Source organism: Scyliorhinus torazame, chromosome 1 (assembly GCF_047496885.1).
Source record: "Scyliorhinus torazame isolate Kashiwa2021f chromosome 1, sScyTor2.1, whole genome shotgun sequence".
Classification (NCBI taxonomy): domain Eukaryota; kingdom Metazoa; phylum Chordata; class Chondrichthyes; order Carcharhiniformes; family Scyliorhinidae; genus Scyliorhinus; species Scyliorhinus torazame.
In genome coordinates this window covers 77,875,132-77,899,341 of record NC_092707.1, presented here as the reverse complement: position 1 = coordinate 77,899,341, position 24,210 = coordinate 77,875,132, and the positions used below count along the sequence as shown (strand labels likewise).

Here is a 24,210-nt window from a genome sequence, read left to right as displayed (position 1 = left end):
TCCACGTCCACTCTATCCAGGCCTCGCAGAATTCTGTAAGTTTCAATAAGATACCCCCTCATCCTTCTAAACTCCAACGAGTACAGTCCCAGAGTCCTCAACCGTTCCTCATACGACAAGTTCATTCCTGGGATCATTCTTGTGAACCTCCTCTGGACCCTTTCCAAGGCCAGCACATCTTCCCTTAGATACGGGTCCCAAAACTGCTCACAATACTCCAAATGGGGCCTGAGCAGTGCCTTATACAGCCTGCGGAGTATATCCCTGGTCAATGTCCTGGGATACATTTCATCAGGTCCCGGGGATTTATCTACCTTGATGTGCTTTAAGACTTCCAGCACCACCTTCTCTGTAATATGTACACTCCTCAAAACATCGCTATTTATTTCTCCAATTTTCCTAACATTCGTGTGTTTCTCAACAGTAAATGCCGATGAGAAATATTCAGTTAGGGTCTCACTGATCTCTTGTGCATCCGCACATAGTTGATCTTGTGGATCCTTAAGAGGCCCTACTCCCTCGTTACTCTTTTGCCCTTTATGTATTTGTAGAGGTCCTTTGGATTCTCCTTTGCCTTATCTGCCAAAGCAATCTCATGTCCCCTTTTTGCCCTCCTGATTTCTCTCTTAACTCTACTCCGACAACCTCTATACTCTTCAAGGGATCCACTTGACAATGTCTGTCATATGCTTCATTCTTCCTTTTGACCAGGGCCTCAATATCCCGAGTCATCCAGGGTTCCCTACTTATATCAACCTTGTCCTTCATTCTAAAGGAATGTGCTTACCATGAACCCTGGTTAACACACTTTTGAAAGCCTCCTATTTACCAGCTGTCCCCTTGCCTGCCAACAGACTTCCCCAATCAACTTTTGAAAGTTCCTGTCTAATACCATCAAAATTGGCCTTGCCCCAATTTAGAATTTTAACTTTTGGGCCAAACCTATCATTCTCCACAGCTATCTTAAAACTAATGGAATTATGGTCACTGTTCCCAAATTAACCCCTCACTAACACTTCTGTCACCTGCTCTTCCTTATTTCCCAAGAGGAGGTCAGGTTTTGCCCCCTCTCTAGACAGGCCATCCACATACTGAATGAGAAATTCCTCCTGAATACACTCAACAAATTTGGGAAAGTTGAAGTCCCCAACTATTACCACCCTATTTTTCTTGCGGCACCTGTAATCTACTTACATATTTGCTCCTCAATTTGCCACTGACTATTTGGGGCCTGTAGTACAATCCTATCAAAGTGATCTCTCCCGTCTTATTTTTCAATTCTTCCCATATAGACTCAGTGGGCGAACCCTCGGATATATCCCTTCTCTGTACTGCCGTGATATTCTTACTAATCAAAAACGCAACTCCCTCTCCCCTTTTATGTCCTCTTCTATTTTTCCTATAGTATCTGTACCCTGGAGCATTGAGCTGCCAGTCCTGCCCCTCCCTTACCCATGTATCAGTAATAGACATAATATCCCAGTCCCATGTACCCATCCATGCCCTGGGTTCATCTGCCTTGCCTGTCAGGCCTCTTGCACTGAAATAAATGCAGTTTAACCTCGACTTCCCTTGCTCTCTGCCCTGCTTTCTCAGACCATCTGTCCGCTCATGTTTTGTACACTCCTTGTGTTTTTCTTAGCTTATAATTGTAATAATGTGGCACTTAAGGTTTGTTGTTTCATGCTTCAAGTAGAAATTATATACTTAATTAAGAGCTGCATTAAAAGTAGGACAGATATAAGCATTGACTATCCTTTCTCTCATGTGGCTTGAATTTACGACACGTGAACAAGTAGAAAGTGAACATTATGATAAAGATTTAGTTAATTAGTAGGCCTGGTTAGCTTTAAAATACATGTTGCCTTAACATACAAGTGTGACCTTATTTGAAATAATCAACCTGCAACATCCAAAAGAAACTAGAGAACATCTATTTCCTTGGTAACATGCCAAACTGGACATACTCTAATTGAAGTGATTCTTATCACAAGTATTGAATTTTAAAGGATTCTAACTTTTCCCATGGAGTTATTCATTTTTGGCATTCCCAAATGGCATCAAAAATACATTTATCTATATTGTTGACAGGAAATATAAATCTTCAAATGATTAAGGACAAATTTTTTTATCAAAAGTGCTTGTTAGATATGATATATTTTACACTTGCAACAATTAATTTTATTCTCCTCAATAATACTTTTCAATAGTTGGAATTTTGGAATTATTTCTCTCTGAATTCAATTATGTTAAGCTATTTTAAACCTGTTGTGAAAATTCTGATAGGATTGCATGGTTGCTGCCATTTTCATGTCCCCAAAATACAAGTCAAAAGATCAGATCAACCTTTTTCTTATTTAAGGAAGTGGATTGTGCAGCAAGTTCTTCAATTTTTAGGTTTGCCTTAATTTTGCTGAACAATAATTATAATTTTGGGGATTATGATTTAACTTAAAATTCCATGGCAAAGGTAAATCTGGAGTTGCAGTATATGAGCTGTGAAAGGCTGCTGTAAATCCATCTGGAGTTACCTGTGTAGGTGCAAAATGAAGATGAGAGTATTCATCCAACTCCCGCAAAGTTGCTGATGAGTGGCATTGGCAGCAATAAGTATTGGATGGGTTGGGGACTTAAATCAGAAAACAATCAGAGTACCGGAGGTTTACAAGAATGGTTCCAGGGATGAGAAATGTCAGTCATGAGGATAGATTGGAGGGGTTGGGACTGTTCTCTTTGGGGAGAATAAGGTTGCGAGGAGATTTGGAATGTTCAAAATCATGGAGCTGGACAGAGTAGATTGGGAGAAACATTTCCCACTCATAAAAGGATAAAGAATGAGAGAGCATAGATTTAAAGTGATTTGCAAACGAAGCAAATGTAATGCGAGAGAACATTTTCACAGGTTTGGGTCTGGAATGCATTGCCTGGAAGTGTGGTGGAGACCGGTTCAATAGAGGCATTCAAGAGGGCACTAGATGAATATTTGAATCTGAACAATGTGCAAGAGTTTGGGGACAAGACAAGGGAATGCAGGAAGTCATGATGATCGTTTGGAGAGCTGGTGCAGACACGATGGCTAAATGGCCTACTTATGCCCCGTAACAGAGTGTAGTTAATAGTATTTTTTGATGCAAATCCACACCGAAGGGCCTGTTTCCATGCTGTAAACTTCTATGATTCTATAGATGGTTACATGGGTAAGATGGGTATAGAGGGTTATGGGCCAAGTGCGGGCAACTGGGACTAGCTTAATGGTAAAAAACTGGGCGGCATGGACTGGTTGGGCCGAAGGGCCTGTTTCCATGCTGTAAACTTCTATGATTCTAACTGGTGTACTTTAATTTAAACAATTCTGAAAGTTTTGGAGTTAAAATGCACTGCCATAAATGGCATGTAATCCTGTACGAAGGTTCAATGTGGCATTTACCATCTTGGATTTCTTTTCGGTATAATGAATGTTGTGGCATTTTCTTTGTCTACCAAACTCCTATTGTCAGTTTTGGAAAATATTTCCTTTTTACCAGAAAACTTGTAATTTAAAAACAGTTGCTACTGAAAGAACTTATTTTCATTACTGATGCTTACTAATTTTGTTTCTAGTTCTTTTGTTTGCTTTTCTTATGATTCCAATTAGTTTAATTAAGTATTTCAAGTAGGAGAATTGAAATAAAGATGACCAGGTGTATCAGTACCAGAATATTTACTATTAATAAGGGCCTACATGCAATTTAGAATTTGACCAGTACTTTGAAAATAATTACACAAAGCACAGGAAGTATTTTATTATTGCTATGTGATAACAGAATTTGTGGACCTACTGAAGCAGATAACAAATGTATAATTTCTTATCCTTTGTGATGCCAGTTTTTATGTCGATTTTAAATGTCAAAACATTAATGTAATGTTAAAATATGAATTCATATACTCATTTTCCTCAAGTAAGCAAATAAGCTTCAAAGTATTGCAAAAGATTTGTGCTGCTGAAGGTCTGCCAGAGATTCAAGAAGCATCCCACTACTGATCAGCTGACTCCTCTCCTGCAATGTGTTGGTTATTCATCTCACTGTTCAGCTGCAGTGACTGGTACAGCTAGCTAACTCTGCATTTCATACAGTGCTTGCAAAAGAAGCAGAGGTAATACAAAGATATCCAGCAGGGAAAGCACACAGTTTGACATTGTATTGTTTTATCCCATTTCAGCAGGATCATGTATTCATAAGGGATGAAGCAGGCCAGAAAGACATCAGGCCTGATCTCCGGCCTACACCATCTCTCCATAGTCAGGCCTCTCTCCTTAAGAACCGAGAGCATTTTGCTACAATCAGAACAGCATCTCTGGTAAGTAATGCAAAACAAATGATTTTTTTTCTCTCGTGACCATTTAGGCTAGTTAACCATGTTTATTTTTAGTCAAAGCATAATTTGTTTCTACATTCAATAATTGTGAGACAGATTTTATTCGTATCATAAAAGATCTGAGGGGTTTTTGCTTTTTTAAAATGTTTGAAAATGCTTAAACAAATGTAGCAGAGTCTCAGCATTTCAAGATATTCTAAATGTTTAGAGGATTTATGGCTGCAGAGACTTAATGTAATTTCTAATGGGTAATCTGTTGAAGCAGTGAGATGGCTGTCTCTAATGTAACAAACGTGAGCCTGAAAGAGAGTATATAGCATTTTAGTATATAGGCATATTTTATAATATATATATATTATATATTATATGTCCAGGTTCTGTGTCAGAGGAATGCCCTGTAATGCTAACTTGCAGAATGTTTTATTCCAGGTCCTACTTGTCAGCTTTAAAAATGTGAATGGTTTATGTGGACAGATTTGCAGTAAAATAATTTCTTCGCTGAATTAAATATACAGAGTTGAACAAATATTTCAGAACCTTGTAAACAGGATTTTAGATTTTAAGTCCACTCTGGCCTTCAAATTTGTAGTGATTTAAAAAAAAAAAAAAAAAAAAAAAATTAAGACAGGCTCCTCTTTCTTCAGAGCTCCCATGGTTGGTTTCCCTAGGAGTATCAGTTTGCCAGTTCTGGAGAAAACACGATATGTAGTTTAAAAATCCACGCGTTTTAAACAGCAATTTGAGGCTGTAGTTGTAGGTGAAAGGGCATTGTTTCAATGGTAGTGTTTGCATATACCACAGTACATCTGGTTTCACATTCCGTCTTTGTTTTAACTATTTGTCAGGTGGAAGTTGTAAAACTTCACTTGTTTCAGGTGTACATATTGCATCTTCTATTTGGAGCATTTAACATGATTGTGATTTTGAATATGTTGTTGCATTAAGGAAATGGTGTGTACAAAAGTGGTCGATTTCCATTTATTCGTGTTAGTGATTCCAGCAGGGGCTTGTGAAATGTGTAGACTGAGCACTTTTTAAAAAAAAAAAAAAAAAAAATATTTTTTATTCTCCTTTTTCACATTTTCTCCCAAATTTACACCCACCAACAACAAACAATAATCAGTAAAAAATATGTCAATCCCCATATCAATAACAACGATCCCATCCTCCCCCCAAACATTAGCCCGCATGTTCACCTAAACAAATAACAAAAAGGAACCAGGAATCACCCATAGTCACCATCAACACACACCGCCCCCCCAACTAATGTTCGATGTTATCCAGTTCTTGAAAGTGCATGATGAATAATGCCTATGAATTGTAGAATCTCTCCATCCTTCCCCTGAGTTCAAACTTAACCTTCTCAAGAGTCATGAATTCCAACAAGTCCCCCCGCCACGCCAGAGAACAGGGTGGAGAGATTGCTCTCCATCCCATCAGGATCCGCCTTTGAGCGATCAACGAGGCGAAGGCTACAACATCTGCCTCTGCACCCTTTTCCAACCCTGGCCGGTCCGACACCCCGAATATGGCCGCCCGGGTCCAGTTTTATGTGCACCACTTTAGAAATTACCCTAAAAACATCCTTCCAATAATCCTCTAGCTTTGGACAGGACCAAAACAAATGAATGTGATTAGCGACCCCCCCCCCCCCAGCCCCCCCCCCCCCCCCCCCCCCCAGCCCCGCAACGTTCACGCACATCTTCCACTCCTTCAAAGAATCGGCTCATCCTCGCCCTCGTGAGGTGTGCTCTGTGTACCACCTTCAGCTCTATCAGCCCCAACCTCGCGCACGAGGTGGAGGCGTTCACTCTCCGGAGCACCTCACACCAGAACCCCTCCTCCATATCCTCTCCCAACTCTTCCTCCCACTTTGCTTTGATCCGTTCCAGTGGTGGCTTCTCCTCTTCCAAAATAGCTCCGTAAACCGCTGACACTACCCCCTTCTCCCGTCCCCCTGTCGTCAGCACCTCCAGCAATGTGGAGGCCAGCTCCACCGGGAAGCTCTGTATCTCCTTTCTGGCAAAATCTCGAACCTGCATGTATCTAAACATTTCCCCCTGCTCCAGCCCATACTTCGCTTCCTGCTCCTTTATTCCTGCAAACCGATCCCTAAGAAACAAATCTTTTAGTGTCTTAATCTCCTTCTCCCATTTCCCAAAATTTCCATCCCACCTCCCTGGCTCAAATCTGTGGTTCCCCCGAATCGACATTTCCCATGACCCTGCCCCCAACCCGAAGTGTTGGCAAAACTGCCTCCAAATTCCCAATAAAACTATTATTACTGGACTCCCTGAGCATTTCCCCGGGGCTATTGGGAGTGGTGCTGTTGCTAGTGCTTTCAACCCCGACCCCCTGCACAAACTCTCCTCCATTCTGACCCACTGGGAATCAACCCCTCTGACCCAGCTCCGCACCTTCTCCACATTCGCCGCCCAGTAGTAATACATCAGGTTCGGAAGACCCAAACCCTCTGCCTGCCTTCCCCTCTGTAGCAGCACCTTTCTAACTCTTGCCACTTTCCCATCCCATATGAACAAAGTAATCCTTCCCTCAATCTCTGAAAAATGCCTTTGGCAGGAAAATTGGCAGGCATTGAAAAATAAACAGAAATCGCAGCAGCACTTTCATTTTAACCGTCTGTACCCGACCCGCCAGTGACAGAGGGAGACTGTCCCACGTTGCTAGATCAGCTTTCACTCTCCCCACCAAACTAGAAATGTTGTACCTGCGGAGCCCCCCCCCCCCCCCACTCCAGGGTAACCTGCACCCCCAGGTACCTAAAGTGAGTCCATACCCTACGGAATGGCAGCCCCCCCACCCCCGTCCGAGACACCAAAGAATATTCACTCTTGTCTAGATTTAGTTTGTTGACTGAGCATTTGAGTCACCTCAGTCCCTGTAACGTCAAAGTCTTCCACAGCAGATTTATGAAAATAAATTTGCCATTCTTAAAAATCTAGTTTTCTTGTGGGGAAAGCACTTTTGAGATGGATGGATTTTCCTTTCTTTTTTCAGTGTTGACTGTCAAAGTTCAGGCAGCAGAAACCCTTATTAGACTGCCCATGATTTTGTGCCTATCAAAATCAATGAGTGAAATAATGAGCAACAAATGTTCTGATTTTGCAATGAGGAATTCTGCCCCAATGAGCTTCTACAATCCTGATGGTTTAGAAGAATATTTTTCCTTTTTTGTATGCAGGGAAATTTTAAGTTCATCCATTTTATCTACCTATTCTAAAACAATTTATTATTTCAATGCAACGGTGTTGTTTCACTTATTTGCCAGATATTCGTTCAATCGTTTGTTGTTGACTTCTAAGAAATTCGAGTCATGTCAGTTTATAGTTGCTCTTCCACTGGTTGGGTTGGTTTCAGTGATTATATAGTTAATACATTTTAATATTTTCAGATACAAAATAGGAAACTCTTGTCCCCAGCAGGCTGGCTGTGTGCATGAGGACATAATTAGCTGTCACGACTGTTGACCCATTTTTTCCCCTAACTGCTGTTTCAAATATTCAAAAATTGCAGTGTACAATATATTTCAAAAAAGGATACAGTTTAGAGAAATAAATAATTAAGTGCATTTTAATGTTTTTCTCTCATTTTAGATAATGGTTTATATTTTTAACTTCATTCATTGCTCATTCCTTCCCACTATGTTGTACTTCGTCAAAAAAAAATCTCAAATGTTATAGTCAAGAGATTTTTACAATTGCTAGTTTTTCACAGCTTGCATCGTTTCAAAATTGCAAATCAGAATTGCTCCAAAAATTTAATTTTATACAGATTTTACTTGGGGACTTCGGGCGGTATTTACTGACCAGCCCACCACTTGTTTTTCGGTGGCAGAGGTGGCCCACCAGCGGGTTTTACCTACTCTGCCATTAGCAACGGGATTTCCCAGTGACTGCAGGTGCAATTCTGCGCATGGTAGCACAGTTGCTTCACAGCTCCAGGGTCCCAGGTTCGATTCCTGACTTGGGTCACTGTCTGTGCAGAGTCTGCACGTTCTCCCCATGTCTGCATGGGTTTCCTCCAGGTGCTCCCGTTTCCTCCCACAGTCCAAAGGCGTGCCCGTTAGTTGGATTGGCCATGATAAATAGCCCTTTGTGTCCAAAAAAAAAAAAGGTTAGCTGGGGTAACTGGGATAGGGTGGGCTTAACAGGGTGCTCTTTCCAAGAGCCAGTGCAGACTCGATGGACCGAATGGCCTCCTTCTGCACTGTAAATTCTATGAAAATCATAGAATCCAATCCTGAATTAAATACTTCCCCAACCCATCATTTTGTCTGGTCCCCCACCTTCAGGCGAGTCTCCTGTAGCATGGCCACATCCGCTTTTAAGCTTTTTAAATGTGCGAACACCGGGGCCCTCTTGACCGGCCCATTCAACCCTCACATATTCCACGTGATCAGCCTGGTCGGGGGCACCAACCAACCAAACCCCTCACACACACACACACACACTTGCCGATCAACAATTGTCCCACGTCCCGCACTTCCTCAGTGGGGGACCAGACAAAATGATGGGTTGGGGAAGTATTTCATTCGGGATTGGACTCTATGATTTTCATAGAATTTACAGTGCAGAAGGAGGCCATTCGGCCCATCGAGTCTGCACTGGCTCTTGGAAAGAGCACCCTGTTAAGCCCACCCTATCCCAGTAACCCCAGCTAACTTTATTTGGACACGAAGAGCAATTTATCATGGCCAATCCAACTAACGTGCACGCCTTTGGACTGCGTGAGGAAACGGGAGCACCTGGAGGAAACCCATGCAGACATGGGGAGAACGTGCAGACTCCGCATAGACAGTGACCCAAGTCGAAAATCGAACCTGGGACCCTGGAGCTGTGAAGCAACTGTGCTACCGTGCTGCCCACTATTTTGATCAATAAGCGGGTGGAGTTTGAGGTGGGATGTATAGTGGCTGACTCTGGGGGAAGGGAGTGGCATTCGAGGTGGAATGTATAGTGGCTGACTCTGAGGGAAGGTATGTTTGTGGTGAGCGGGAAGCTGGAGTAGATGCCGGTGGTGTTAGTAAACATCTGTGCCCTGAACTGGGACCCTGAACTGGGACAAGGTTGAATTTATGAGGCGGGTGCTGGGGAGGATCCCTGACCTGGACTCTCATCAGTTAATTATGGGGGGGGAGACTTCAATTCTGTCCTGGATCTGAGACTGGACCGGCCGAGCTTGAGGTCGGGGAGGGTGTCAGCAACAGCTTAGGAGCTTCGGGGATTCATGGAGCACATGTGGGGTAGTGGATCTGTTGAGGTTTGGGAGACCAAGGGTGTCAAGAATTTTCTTTTTACTCCCATGTGCACAAGGTGTATACCCGAATAGACTTTTTTGTGTTTGACAAGACGTTGTTGGCAGGGGTGGGTGATGTTGAGTATTCGGCAATAGTGGTGTCGGATCATGCCCCGCACTGAGTGACCCTACAAGTGAACAAAGGGAGGTGGGCTTTGCCCGAAGTGGAGGCTGGATGTGGGACTGTTGGTGGAGGAAGAGGTGTGTGAGCCGGTGAGAAAGGCCATTAATGACACGGGGGAGGTTTCGGCAGGTATGGTTTGGGAGGCACTGAAGGCAATGGTCAAGGGGAATTTATTTTGATTCGGGCGCACAGGGAGAAGGTAGAGCAGGCGGACATAGAAAGGCTAGTGGAGGAAATCCTGCAGGTGGACAGAAGATATGCAGAGGCCCCGGAGGTGGGGCTGCTGAAGGAACGGCAGAGGTTGTAGATGGAGTTTGAGCTAGTATCTATGGGTAAGGCGGTGGGACAGTTGAGAAGGGCGCGAGGGGCTGTACATGAGTATGGGGAGAAGGCAAGCAGGATGCTCGTGCACCAGTTGATGAATCAGGAGGCAGCGAGGAAGATTGGGCAAATGAAGGGCACAGGTGGGAATACGGTCTTGGACCCGACAGGATGAACGGGATGTTTAGGGACTTCGATAGTAAATTGTACGAGTCGGAACCCCCAGCAAGGTAGGAGGGTGTGAGGTGGTTTCTTGCAAGGTTGGAGTTCCCGAAAGTGGATGAGGAGTTGGTGGAAGGCCTGGGGGCCCCAATTGGGCTGGCATAAGTTGTGGAAGGGCTGGAGACGATGCAATCGGGTAAGGCCCCTGGTCCGGACGAGTACCCGGTGGAATTTTACTACAAGTTCTCAGGGATGTTGGGACCACTGTTGGTAAGAGCTTTCAATGAGGCAAAGGAGCTGGAAATACTCCTCCCAATGTTGTCACAGATGTCGATCTCCCTCATTCTAAAGTGAGATAAGGATCCGGAAGAATGTGAGTCATATAGACCGATCTCCCTGTTAAATGCGGATGCCAAACTGCTGCCGAAGATCATGGCCTTGAGGATCGAGGACTGTGTGCCAGGGATAACAGGGGAGGACCAGATGGGGTTCGTTAAGGGGAGACATCTGGCGGCCAACATCAGGAGGTTACTTAATGTGATCATGATGCCTCCAGAGTGACGTGAAGTCGAGGTGATGGTGGCCATGGATGCTGAGAAGGCCTTTGATCGAGTGGAGCTGGAATACTTATGGGAGGTCGTAGAGCGGTTTGGGTTTAGCAGGGTTTTGGGTCCGATTGTTATATCGAGCACTGGTGGCGAGTGAGCTTTCGATGTTTGGGCATTCAGGTAGCGCGGGAGTGGGAACAGCTGCATAAGCTGAATTTTGGTCGGTCGGTGGAGCAAATGAGGGGGTACTCGCGGAGGTGGGATGCACTCCCATTGTCATTGGCAGGACGGGTACAGTCAGTGAAAATAACAGTCCTCCCGAGGTTTTGTTCATTTTTCAGAGCCTTCCAATTTTTAACCCCAAGGTGTTCTTTAAAAAAGTAAATGCAATGATCTCGGGATTTCTCTGGGCGGGTAACACCCCGCGAATGAAGAAGATGCTGCTGGAGTGGGGCTGGATCTTCGAATTTGATGAATTATTATTGGGCGACGAATATTGCGATGGTTAGGAAATGAGTAGTGGGGGGAGGGGATGGTTTGGGAGCGGGTGGAGGCAGCCTCATGTAAAGACACTAGTTTGGGGGCACTGTTAACGTCAAGTCTGCCGTTCTCGCCGGCCAGGTACTCCACAAGCCCGGTAGTAGTGGCAGCCCTGAGGGTGTGGAGGCAGCATATGGGTTGGAGGGGGCGTCGGTGTGGGCAGTGATATGTGGTAATCACCGGTTCGCTCCGGAGGGGCTGGATGGGGGGTTCGGTGGCAGTGCGGGGATCGAAAGATTTGGAAATCTTTTAATTGATGGGGGCTTTCCAAGCTGGAGGAGGAGTTTGAGTTGCCAGGTGGGAATGGGTTCCGGTACCTGCAAATGAGAGATTTTGTGGAGAGGCAGCTTTTGACTTTCCCGCACCGGGCGGCTACAGGATAATGTGGTGTCGAGAACAGGAGTAAGAGAGGGGAAGGTCTCGGAGATCTACAAGGAACTGATGGAGTGGGAGGGAGCCCTGATTGGGGAAGTGAAGAGAATGTGGGAAGAAGAGCTGGGTGGGAAGTTGGAAGCTGGATTATGGGAGGAGGCCCTGAGGCGAGTCAATGCATCCTCGTCATGTGCCAACTAGGCATTGGCGCCACCCTGTGGTCTAATATATTTAACTCCAAATTAAGCGAGATGGACCAGTAGAATTCTTGTACTTGGTATCTTCCGCATGGCAGAGTTGAACTGGTTGATTAACTATTCTGGGGGAACCATGTCATGGTTGCCACCCCATGTCATGTTTTTGACATTGGAATATAGTGACGTCAGAAAACCTCGATGCTGGTGGCAGTCATTTGATCCGGAGTTGCACGAGAGGATGCATGCATGTGCCAGAATCCAAGTTTGTTTCCCCATAGTTTGAAAAGAGCTTCTCTACTCCCAATTCATCGCTCCAATTGTCCTTGGGACTGTTCAATTGAGATACCTACCACTAAACCAAGACATCCCTAGTTTCTGTTTTATTCCTCTTGTGCAATGTATATGTGTTATGCAGTTTATTTAGCTTAATAATCTCTGTTTGATACTAGGTTACAAGACAGATCCATGAGCATGAACAGGAAAACGAGTTACGTGAACAGATGTCGGGCTACAAACGGATGCGAAGACAGCACCAGAAGCAGCTGATGGCTTTAGAGAATAAGTTGAAGGCCGAGATGGACGAACATCGTCTCAAGTTGGAGAAGGAAGTAGAGACCCAATGTAACAATGCATCTATTGAACTGGAGAAATTGGCAAAGAAACATCAGATTTCTGTGGAAAAAGAGGTAAGCTATGGTAGGGCTTGTGAGGAAAACTTATTTTTATTTATTGAATTCAAAGTCCCTAAGCCAAGCAGTTTCTTCCGGTTCTGTGTTGTTCAGTGTCGATCGGCCTCCGCAGAGTCTGTGGATTGGACATTCTTCTATGATGTGCTACGTAGTCTTCTCTCTCCACAGGCAGATAAGGGGCTGGTACTGTCATTTGAGAGTACTAAGAAAAGGGTGTTTATCAAATAGCTGTAGTGGATATACATTTAAGAAATGTGGTTTATCAAATAGCTGCAGTGATGTTGGAGTGTGGGTGGAGCTGGGCTGTCTGTCTGCTTTACTTTCGCTTTGGGTTTGCAGCAACAGGTTGCATTTGGTTTCGTTTTGCAGATTGGGAGCTGCATCCAGAGAAACAAGGTGTAATTCTGCTCTCTGTATGAAAGGAATGTCTTCAAATCACTTGCTAAGTTAAAAGTAATAACTGCTCATTCGAGAATTTAAACCTGATCTCTGTTAAAAAGGGTATTTGTCTTATGGATGTTGCAAGGAAAGATTGAGGGTTACCTACAGAATAATATCTTTGGGGAAAGTACCAGTGTTCGTATTTGATAAGATGTTAATGTGGGTGTTTATAAAGTGGTAACTGGATTTATAAAAATAAACATTGTTTTTTTGTTTAAAGATTCCTAAGGTCTCTGTTGCATCACATTTGGAAAGTGGCCCTTGTGCTCCCCACAACCAAAATCTATTAAAAATCGTGTGTCAGGTTAACTCCATGATATACTTTGGAGTATTCTAAACGCTGGCCCATAATAACACCAATGCCCCATCTGTGGAAGTTGGCCGAGCAGGGGCCAGTCCTGAACCTGTTAAGTGTGGACCACTGGTTTTGGACCAGGAACATGTTTGTCATGTCCAATGATTTCCAATCATTGTCCAGATGGAATTTGCACTGAAGTCCTGTGTGGGAGGGTTTCTCCAGATTGGCCTCCTTGATGGGAATTGTACCTTGGGTGGGCTGAATATATCAACACCTAATGGCAAGTAGGGGGGAACATTGCAAACTTTTCCTATACTTTTGTGGGTTGTTGCAAGTCGGTGGATATGTGGAGGAATGATGTTTGTCAGGACAGGGAGCCAAGGAAGTGGTGTTGGACGTAGTGTTCCAGTAATGAAACGCATGGTAGCAATAGATCAGCGGTCCCCCCTCCTCTCTCTCTCTCTCTCTCTCTCTCCCCCCCCCCCCCCAAGGCTTGCCTGCTGAAGCTAATGATCCTACCAGCAGACTAAATTCCAAAGGGAGCTTCATGAGAAGAGTCTACATAAGGAATCCTCGGTCAAAGCCCCAACGCCGAGGAAAACGTATAAGACCACATCACTAATCCAAAACTGAGGGGGAGTAGGAAGTGATTGGAGCCATGTAAACATCCAGATAATTGAAAACTCCATTAGTTATGTTGTATGGATATATGTTTCCTTGGATGCTCCGGTTCCTTCCCACAGTGCAAAAATGTGCAGGTTAGGTGGATTGGCCATTCTAAATTGCGCCTTAGTGTCCAGGGATGTGCAGGTTAGGTTACGGGCAATAGGGGAGTATAAGGGATGTTCAACACTATTCTCAATTTTTAGTCAGTTTTGTATCCTTGCAACCACTGTCCAGTTAATCCCATGGGCTTCAATTTTGTTAACAAGTCTCTTATGTTGAATTTCGTGAAATGCCTTTGAAATCCATACATACAATATCAACCACACTGGCCTTTTGCACCCTTGCTAAGAGTTGCTCAAATTAATCAAACTCGATTTTGTCTTTAACAAATTCTTATCCGCCTTCATTTATTAACCTATATTTTTCAAATGACAATTTTGTCCTGATCATTGTTTCAAAGTTTCCCCATCATGAACATTTGATTGACAGGCTTTTGATTCCCCATGAATGGGTGTAACATTTTCACTCTTCCAATCCTCTGGAATCATCCTAGTATATGAGGAAGATTGGGAGCAGAGCCCCCCTCTGCAATTGCGATCCTTGCTTCGCTTTGTCACTTAAGATACATCCTGTCTGTACCGTGTAATTTTTCTACTTTTAGATTTGTGTCATGAGAATGTCGCTTTAAGAAATGTTTGGCTGCTCTTGTTACTGCAGTGATGTCAGAGTGTGGGTGGAGCTGAGCTCTGGTTCTGCTTTTTAGTTTCACTTTGAGAAAAGCTTTGGTGTGTCTGTCTTTTTCGTTTCGTTTTTCAGTGTGTTGCAGCTGAAGTCAGACAAAGCAGCTGTACGGCTGATCTCTCTGCTATGAAGGACTATCTCTTAATCATTTGGTGAATTCAGAATTATAAATGTTTTCAGTATTGAATGTAAACCCTGATGTGCTTCTGTTTAAAGGTTTGTTAAGTCTTCTGGGTGTAAAAGGACAGCATACAGGTTACTTAGTGTTGTATTCTTTGGTGGGGTGTATTTGATTTACTGGTTGCTAAGATGTTCAATTTGTTTCAGGAAGGTTAACTTGAGGACTTGAGGTCATAGAATAAATATTGTTTTGTTTTAAGAAATACTGGTCCATTTCTGCTGCACCCTACCTGTAGAGTGAGCCGTGTGCTCCCCATACCACAATCTATTAAAAGTTGTGGGCCAGGTGAACTCCATGATACACTTTGAGAGATTCTCTAAACCCTGACCCATAACATTTGGTGGACCTGTTCTGTATCTATTTTTATATTAACGCATTTCTCTACCACCTCCTTTACTATGGCATTAGCAAAATCCTCCTCTTTCGTGAATCAATCCACTCTTCCTTTGACTACCCTTCAATATTTATATTTACAAAACATATTTGGGTTCATTTACCTGCTAATTTATTAGCATTCAGTCTCTTTGGTCCTCTTACTTCCTTTTTCAGTCCTCCTGTATAGTTTTTGTATTCAGCTTGGTCCTCCATTGAATGATGAATGGGACCTTTATTGTAAGCTTTTTTTGGTTTCATTTTAATCTCGATGGCACATTAGTTTGCCCAGCTGCCTCACAGTGCCAGGGACCCGGTTTCAATTCCGGCCTCGGGGTTCAATTCCGACCTCTGGTGACTGTGGTGTTTGCACGTTGTCCTTGTGTCTGCGTGGGTTTCCTCCCACAGTCCAATGATGTGTAGGTTAGGTGGATTGGCCATACTAAATTGCCCGTTCGTATCCAAAAGGTTAAATGGGCTTACAGGATTATGAAGGGAGGGCGGGGGAGTGGGACTATGTTGGGTGCTCTTTCAGAGGATTAGTGCGGACTCGATTGGCTGCATGGCCTCCTTTTGCACTGTAGGGATTCTATGGTGCTTATCTTTACTTGTCCAGGGAACTGTAGCTTTACATGCTCTTTCCGCCTTGTAGGAATGTGTCCTCTGCACCCAGACCACCACCTCTTTTGAAGGTCACTCATTGCATGTTTACTGTACGACCTGGATTCTAAATCACTTGGCCCAGATCCCTTTTCAACTCGATTAAATCTATTCTCCTTCAGTTGTATGTTATCACATTTGATTTTCCCTTGTCATTTTCCATTCCTATTCTAAACCTAATATTGTGTTCTGTTTCCCAAATGTTCTCCCACTTCCCCAAAACTTGATTCAACATTGCTTCCTGCATCATTGGATTGCAAGCAGTGTGTTTAAGAAATTTATCGTACACAATTCAGGAATTTGTCCAACTTTGCTCTTACTATTATTTTCCCAGTCTACATTGGAATAATTGACTCTCCCATTATCAAACCACTATAGTTTGTGCATCTTTCTGCTGTTTTCCATTAAATGTGCTTCTCTATCTCCTTCCAATTATTTGCTAGCCTACGTTTTACACCCAGCCGTGGAAAGGTTCCTCTCTTCAATTTTAACTCAATAGGTCCTCTTTTTGAATTCTCAAGTACATCCCTGGTTTCCTTCAATATATTTTCTGAGTACATTATAGCCAGCAATATTAAATGCATGTTATTCCTTGTTTGAGCCAGGTGGCTGATATTGCCACTTTATAATAATTCCATGTGTCTACTTCTGCCTTCAGTTCACCAACATTATTTATCATTTTCTGGGCATTTACAGAGATGCACTGTAGTATACCTCACATTATCCCCTGTTTACTCCCTTATTCGCATGCTATTTGATTCTCCCCGTCCTCTACACCTTGTGTCTCATTTCTAATGATTCATCCTGATCTCCCTCTCCTAGTCAAATCAGCATTTAAGACCCTGTTACTGAACAAATTAAAATAGCCCTATTCAGTGTGCAATCATTAAAATCCATGACTATGTCACTACACTGCAAGTTATGTTGAAGAAATTGCATCCTCCTTTCTTTGCACATCCCATTGTGTTGCTTAACTGATTGGATCCCAAATTGCAGAGTAGTCTGATGGTTTGAATTTTTGTTTGCTTTCACGTGGCCAAAGATTGTTTCTCTGTGCACTGGAAAACCAATGGACAATTCTTATGTGTAAGTATACATTTATCATCAGGTTGGATAAACGAGCCTTTTGGTCATCATGCTAAATATTAATTTTGTTCTTTTCAGATGAAAGGCGCAGCGCAGGATGAGAAGAAAATCCAGCAGCAAATTACAGCCCAACAGAAAAAGGAACTGACCACCTTCCTAGAAAATCAGAAACGCCAGTACAAACTTTGTAAAGAAAAGATTAAAGAGGCAAGTGTGAACTGAGAGGGAAGGTCTTTGGGGATGCAGGTTGTTCGTCACCACTTAAAATTATAATATAAATGGCTTTTTGGTAGTATATTGGATGTGAGATGGCAGAAGATCTGGAGACCCAATGGCACCAATTACAATTACAAATAACAATCGGTCAATTAATTTTCATGATAAACCACAACTTTTATAATGACTAGCAAAATTCTGCACATGCTGGAACTCGGAAATAAAAACACAAAATGCTTGAAACACTCATCAGGTCTGGCGACATCTGTGAAGGGAGAAACAATATTAACATTGCAGGTCTGTAACCGTTCATCGGAACTGATGTAAAAGTCACAGACCTGTAACGTTAGCTCTGCTTGGCTCCACAGACGCTTGCCAGCCCATGTAATGATCCTGATTAGCTGAGTGCAAATGCTGGAGAGTGAATAGTTTTAGACAAGTTAGCTAATAATCTTGGTCCTGAAGTAGTGGTCTTTCAAAGTGACAACATAACTGAAATGGTTCAAAAACAGAAAATACTGGACAATCTCAGTAGGTCTTTCAGTAAAGAGCGCGGAGAGTGAGAGACTTCAGTGAAGAGCGCAGAGAGAGAGAGGGCAAGACTTCAATAAAGAGCGTGGAGAAAGAGGGCGAGACTTCAGTAAAGAGCGTGGAGAGAGAGAGAGGGCGAGACTTCAGTAAAGAGCGCAGAGAGAGACCGGGCGAGACTTCAGTAAAGAGCGCGGCGAGAGACGGGGCGAGACTTCAGTAGAGAGGGCGAGACTTCAGTAAAGAGCGCGGAGAGAGGGCGAGTCTTCAATAAAGAGCGCTATCAGGCAAGACAGCTGTTTGTTTCAAAATTGAAAGAAAAAACCCGGTCAAGTGACATCACACGAGACTGTGACCTGATTGGCTGAAAGGCAGACTGGGCTAAATTTGAATATCTGGAGTTATTGATTTAAATACTAGTTTTGATTTGACTTGGATTACTATTTTCAAGTTCATTTGAATTAATTTTTAAATTTGACATTAACTATTTTGGGTTGATTTAAATTAATATTTTTAAGTTGATTTAAATAACTTTTTAAATTTCAATTAAATAACTATTTTTAAGTTGTGGTCCGATCAAGAGGGATCAATACTCAGTTATCTAATTAAATAGTATACGGGGGTTGGATTTAATTTGACACAAAAACATCTTTCTAAAGTTTAATTTCAAAGGTTTAATTTGAATGAATAAATCACTGTAGGACTGCTCCAAGGCGTTGTCTGCTCCTCTTGCTCCATGTGGCAGGCTGGGGACAGTTCCAGTCCCCAGGGTCAGCATGTGTGCAGGAAGTGTCTCCAGTTTCAGCTCCTGGAAGCTCGAGTTTCAGAGCTGGAGCGGCAGCTGGAGACACTGTGGAGCATCCGCGAGTCGGAGAGTATCGTGGATAGCACGTAGAGAGGTGGTCACAACGCAGGCTCAGACTCTGCAAGCAGGAAGGGAATGGGTGACCACCAGACAGAGCAAGAGAGCGAGGCAGGTAGTGCAGGAATCTCCTGTGGCCATTCCCCTGCAGAACAGATATACCGTTTTGGATACTGTTGAGGGGAATGGCTCTCGGGGGGGGGGGGGGGGGGGGGGAACAGCAACAGCCAAACTTGTGGCACCACGGGTGGTTCTGCTGCAGACGGGAGGGGTGATAAGTGTGACAGTGCAATAGTTATAGGGGATTAAATTGTAAGGGGAATAGACAGGCGTTCCTGTGGCCGCAAACGAGACTCCAGGATGGTATGTTGCCTCCCTGGGTGCGAGGGTCAAGGATGTCTCGGAGCGGATACAGGACATTCTGGAGGGGAAGGGTGAACAGCCAGTGGTCGTGGTACACATCGGTACAAACGACATAGGTAAAAAAAGGGAGGAGGTCCTAAAAGCTGAGTACAGGGAGCTAGGAAAGAAGTTAAGAAATCGTACCTCGAAGGTAGTGATCTCAGGAATACTACCGGTGCCACGTGCTAGTCAGAGTAGAAGTGACAGGATATGTATAGGATGAATACGTGGCTGAAGGGATGGTGTCAGGGGGGGGTGTTTCAGATTCCTGGGGCAATGGGACCGGTTCTGGGGGAGGTGTGGCCTGTACAAACTGGACGGGTTACACCTGGGCAGGACTGGATCTCATGTACTAGGGGGGCTATTTGCTAGAGCGGTTGGGGAGTGTTTAAACTAATGTGGCAGGGGATGGGAACCGATGCAGGAAGTCGGAAGGTAGTAAAACAGGGTCAGAAACAAAAGGCAGAGAGGCCATAGTCAAAAATCAAAAAGGGTGACACTACAAGGTACAGTGACTGAGGGGAGCTCAGTGAATAGGCCCAGTAATACTAAAAGGAATAAAACGTGAAGTAAAAACATTAATGGAAAGCGACGCGGCAGGTTGTTACATGATGATATGGGTTCAACGACTAGGAAAATTAGGAGAAAAGTCAAGAGGAAAAATAACTTCGGAGAGGTTACTGATCAAGGTGTTAAGATTCAAAACAGAGGTGTAAAAGCCAACATAAGTGTACTTTAGATGAATGCTCGTAGTATTCGGAATAAGGTAAATGAGTTGATGGCGCAAATCATCGTGAATGACTATGATTTAGTGGCCATTACTGAAACATGGTTAAAGGATGGTCACGACTGGGAGTTAAATATCCACGGGTATCAAACTATACGGAAGGACAGAGTGGATGGCAAGGGTGGTGGTGGTGTTCTGTTATTCAAGGATGACATCCGGGCAATATTAAGGGATGACATCGGTGCTATGGAGGATAAGGTTGAGGCGATTTGGGTGGAAATCAGGAACAGTAAGGTGAAAAAGTCACTGATAGGAGTAGTCTATAGGCCACCAAATAGTAACATTATGGTGGGGCAGGCAATAAACAAAGAAATAACTGATGCATGTGGAAATGGTACAGCAGTTATCATGGCGGATTTTAATCTACATGTCGATTGGTTTAACCAGGTCGGTCAAGGCAGCCTTGAGGAGGAGTTTATAGAATATATCCACGATAATTTCCTAGAACAGCATGTAATGGAACCTACGAGGGAACAAGCGGTCCTAGATCTGGTCCTGTGTAATGAGACAGGATTGACTAATGATCACATAGTTAGGGATCCTCTCGGAAGGAGCGATCACAATATGGTGCAATTTAAAATACAGATGGAGGGTGATAAGGTAAAATCGAACACTAGTGTTTTGTGCTCAAACAAAGGAGATTACAATGGGATGAGAGAAGAGCTAGCTAAGGTAGACTGGGAGCAAAGACTTTATGGTGAAACAGTTGAGGAACAGTGGAGAACTTCCAAGCGATTTTTCACAGTGCTCAGCAAAGGTTTATACCAACAAAAAGGAAGGACGGTAGAAAGAGGGAAAATTGACCGTGGATATCGAAGGAAATAAGGGAGAGTATCAAATTGAAGGAAAACGCATACAAAATGGCACAGATTAGTGGGAGACTAGAGGACTGGGAAATCTTTAGGGGGCAACAGAAAGCTACTAAAATAGCTATAAAGAAGAGTAAGATAGATTATGAGAGTATCTTGCTCAGAATATAAAAACAGATAGTAAAAGTTTCTACAAATATCTAAAACAAAAAAGAGTGGCTAAGGTAAATATTGGTCCTTTAGAGGATGAGAAGGGAGATTTAATAATGGGAGATGAGGAAATGGCTGAGGAACTGAACAGGTTTTTTGGGTCGGTCTTCACAGTGGAAGACACAAATAACATGCCAGTGACTGATGGAAATGAGGCTATGAACGGTGAGGACCTTGAGATGATTATTATCACTAAGGAGGTAGTGATGGGCAAGCTAATGGGGCGAAAGGTAGACCAGTCTCCTGGCCCTGATGGAATGCATCCCAGAGTGCTAAAAGAGATGGCTAGGAAAATTGCAAATGCACTAGTGATAATATACCAAAATTCACTAGACTCTGCGGTGGTCCCGGCGGATTGGAAATTAGCAAACGTGACACCACTGTTTAAAAAAGGAGGTAGGCAGAAAGCGGGTAATTATAGGCCAGTTAGCTTAACTTCAGTAGTAGGGAAGATGCTAGAATCTATCATCAAGGAAGAAATAGCGAAGCATCTGGATGGAAATTGTCCCATTGGACAGACGCAGCATGGGTTCAGAAAGGGCAGGTCGTGCCTAACTAATTTAGTGGAATTTTTTGAGGACATTACCAGTGCAGTAGATAACGGGGAGCCAATGGATGTGGTATATCTGGATGTCCAGAAAGCTTTTGACAAGGTGCCACACAAAAAGTTGCTGCATTAGATAAAGATGCATGGCATTAAGGGAAAAGTAGTAGCATGGATTGAGGTTTGGTTAATTAATAGAAGGCAAAGAGTGAGGATTAATGGGTGTTTCTCAGGTTGGCAATCAGTAGCTAGTGGTGTCCCTCAGGGATCAGTGTTGGGCCCACAATTGTTCACAATTTACATAGACGATTTGGAGTTGGGGACCAAGTGCAATGTGTCCAAGTTTTCAGACGACACTAAGATGAGTAGTAAAGCGAAAGGTGCAGAGGATACCGGAAGTCTGCAGAGGGATTTGTTAAGTGAATGGCCTAGGGTCTGGCAAATGGAATACAATGTTGACAAATGTGAGGTTATCCATTTTGGTAATAATAACAGCAAAAGGGATTATTATTTAAACGATAAAATATTAAAACATATGCTGCTGTGCAAAGAGACGGTGTGCTAGTGCATGAGTCGCAAAAAGTTGGTTTACAGGTGCAACAGGTGATTAAGAAGGCAAATGGAATTTTGTCCTTCATTGCTAGAGGGATGGAGTTTAAGACTAGGGAGGTTATGCTGCAATTGTATAAGGTGTACTGAGGCCACACCTGGAGTATTGTGTTCAGTTTTGGTCTCCTTACCCGAGAAAGGACGTACTGGCGCTGGAGGGTGTGCAGAGGAAATTCACTAGGTTAATCCCAGAGCTAAAGGGGTTGGATTACGAGGAGAGGTTGAGTAGACTGGGACTGTACTCGTTGGAATTTAGAAGGATGCGGGGGGATCTTCTAGAAGCATATAAAATTATGAAGGGAATAGATAGGATAGATGCGGGCAGGTTGTTTCCACTGGCGGGTGAAAGCAGAACTAGGGGGCATAGCCTCAAAATAAGGGGAAGTAGGTTTAGGACTGAGCTTAGGAGGAACTTCTTCACCCAAAGGGTTGTGAATCTATGAAATTCCTTGCCCAGTGAAGCAGTTGAGCCTCCTTCATTAAATGTTTTTAAGATAAAGATAGATAGTCTTTTGAAGAATCAAGGGTCATGGTGTTTGGGCCGTAAAGTGGAGCTGAGTCCACAAAAGATCAGCCATGATCTCATTGAATAGCGGAGCAGGCTCGAGGGGCCAGATGGCCTACTCCTGCTCCTAGTTCTTATGTCTGACGGCATCTGTAGAGAGAGACTGGAGCTAACGTTTCGAGACTGGATGATTCTTTGTTAAAGCTTGATGACGGGAAAGTGGTTAAGTCACCTGGTCCGGGTGACTTGCATCTCAGGTTGCAAAGAGAAGTAGGAGTGAAGATAACAGAAGTGCTTGCCATACATAATCTTCCAATCTTTCCTAGATTGTGGGACAGTGCTACATGATTGGAGAGTGACAAAAGTGAGTGTTTAAGGATAATCCTAATAATTACAGGATGATCAATTTAACGTCAGTGATGTGTAAGGTTCTGGAAACAAAAATCAGCTTAAAACAAACTACAGGCATTTGTAAAAAATTAAATTAATTAAGGATAGCCAGCAAGGATTTGTAAAATGCCAATTGTACTTGACTAATTGAATTTCTTGAAGAAACAGGAAATGTTGATGAAATACCACTTACAAGACTAGTTAACACAATTGAGGCTCATGGATTAGGAGCGTCCATGTCAGCTTGGATTTTAAAGAATTGGCTGAAGCAAAAGAAATGGTTCACAGGAATTACTCAAATATTTGAATTCTGTACAGGAGATGAATGAAGATCCCAGTACACCGAAGAAGGAAAAGCAAGAGCGATTATCCAGGCATAAAGAAAATCTTCAGCACACACAGGCAGAAGAAGAATCCCAACTTCTTGGCCGCCAACGATTGCAGTATGATCGAAACTGTCGGGAGCTTAAGCGGAAGTTGATGATGATACGACACAGTCTGGAGCAGGAGCATCTACGCGAGGTAAAATATTGCCAAAAAAGCAAAATGTTTTTGTACTAATCTTCCTCATTTAATGCCATCCACTTTATTTTAGTGTTGGGATCATTGATGATTCAAATGACTGCCATGCAACACACATGGCTGGTTTAGCACAGGGCTAAAGAGCTGGCTTTTAAAGCAGACCAAGGCAGGCCAGCAGCACGGTTCAATTCCCATACCAGCCTCCCCGAACAGGCACCGGAATATAGCGACTGGAGCTTTTCACAGTAACTTCATTTGAAGCCTACTTGTGACAATAAGCAATTTTCATTTTCAAATGAGGCTAAATCTTTTGTCATCGGTCCTATTCTGAATTATTTGTGTTTGAAAATACATGATAGGGAGATATTAGGAACTTGAGTCCAGAAACGAGATCCAAGACTTTAAACTAGCAAGTTTGGGGGGAAGGGAAGTGTAAAGCTATGGACAGTATAATGGTTAATGGAGATCAAGGCAGCAGGTTACGTGACAGGTTATTATGTAGAGATATGGGTTCAAAGACTAGGAAAATTAGGAGAAAGGGTAAGAGGAAAAATAAATTGCGAAAAGTTACTGATCAAGGTGTTAAGATTCATAACAAAGACATAAAAAACAGCATAAGTGTACTTTACCTGAATGCTCGTAGTATACGAAATAAGGTAAATGAGTTGATGGCGCAAATCATTGTGAATGACTATGATTTACTGGCCATTACTGAAACATGGTTAAAAGATGGTCACGACTGGGAGTTAAATATCC

General features: G+C 43.2%; 1 protein-coding gene across 6 annotated transcripts in view; it reads left to right on the top strand.

Annotated features, from left to right (window-relative positions):
• Nucleotides 1-24,210, top strand: part of taok3a (TAO kinase 3a) — a 176,873-nt gene that overhangs the window by 122,839 nt on the left and 29,824 nt on the right. For all 6 annotated transcript variants that reach the window (XM_072496958.1, XM_072496968.1, XM_072496920.1 and 3 more), the window contains 4 exons: nt 4,201-4,338; nt 12,386-12,622; nt 17,149-17,277; nt 23,251-23,454. In XM_072496958.1, coding sequence (XP_072353059.1) covers nt 4,201-4,338; nt 12,386-12,622; nt 17,149-17,277; nt 23,251-23,454 — 708 coding nt within the window. The remainder of the gene's footprint in view (nt 1-4,200; nt 4,339-12,385; nt 12,623-17,148; nt 17,278-23,250; nt 23,455-24,210) is intronic.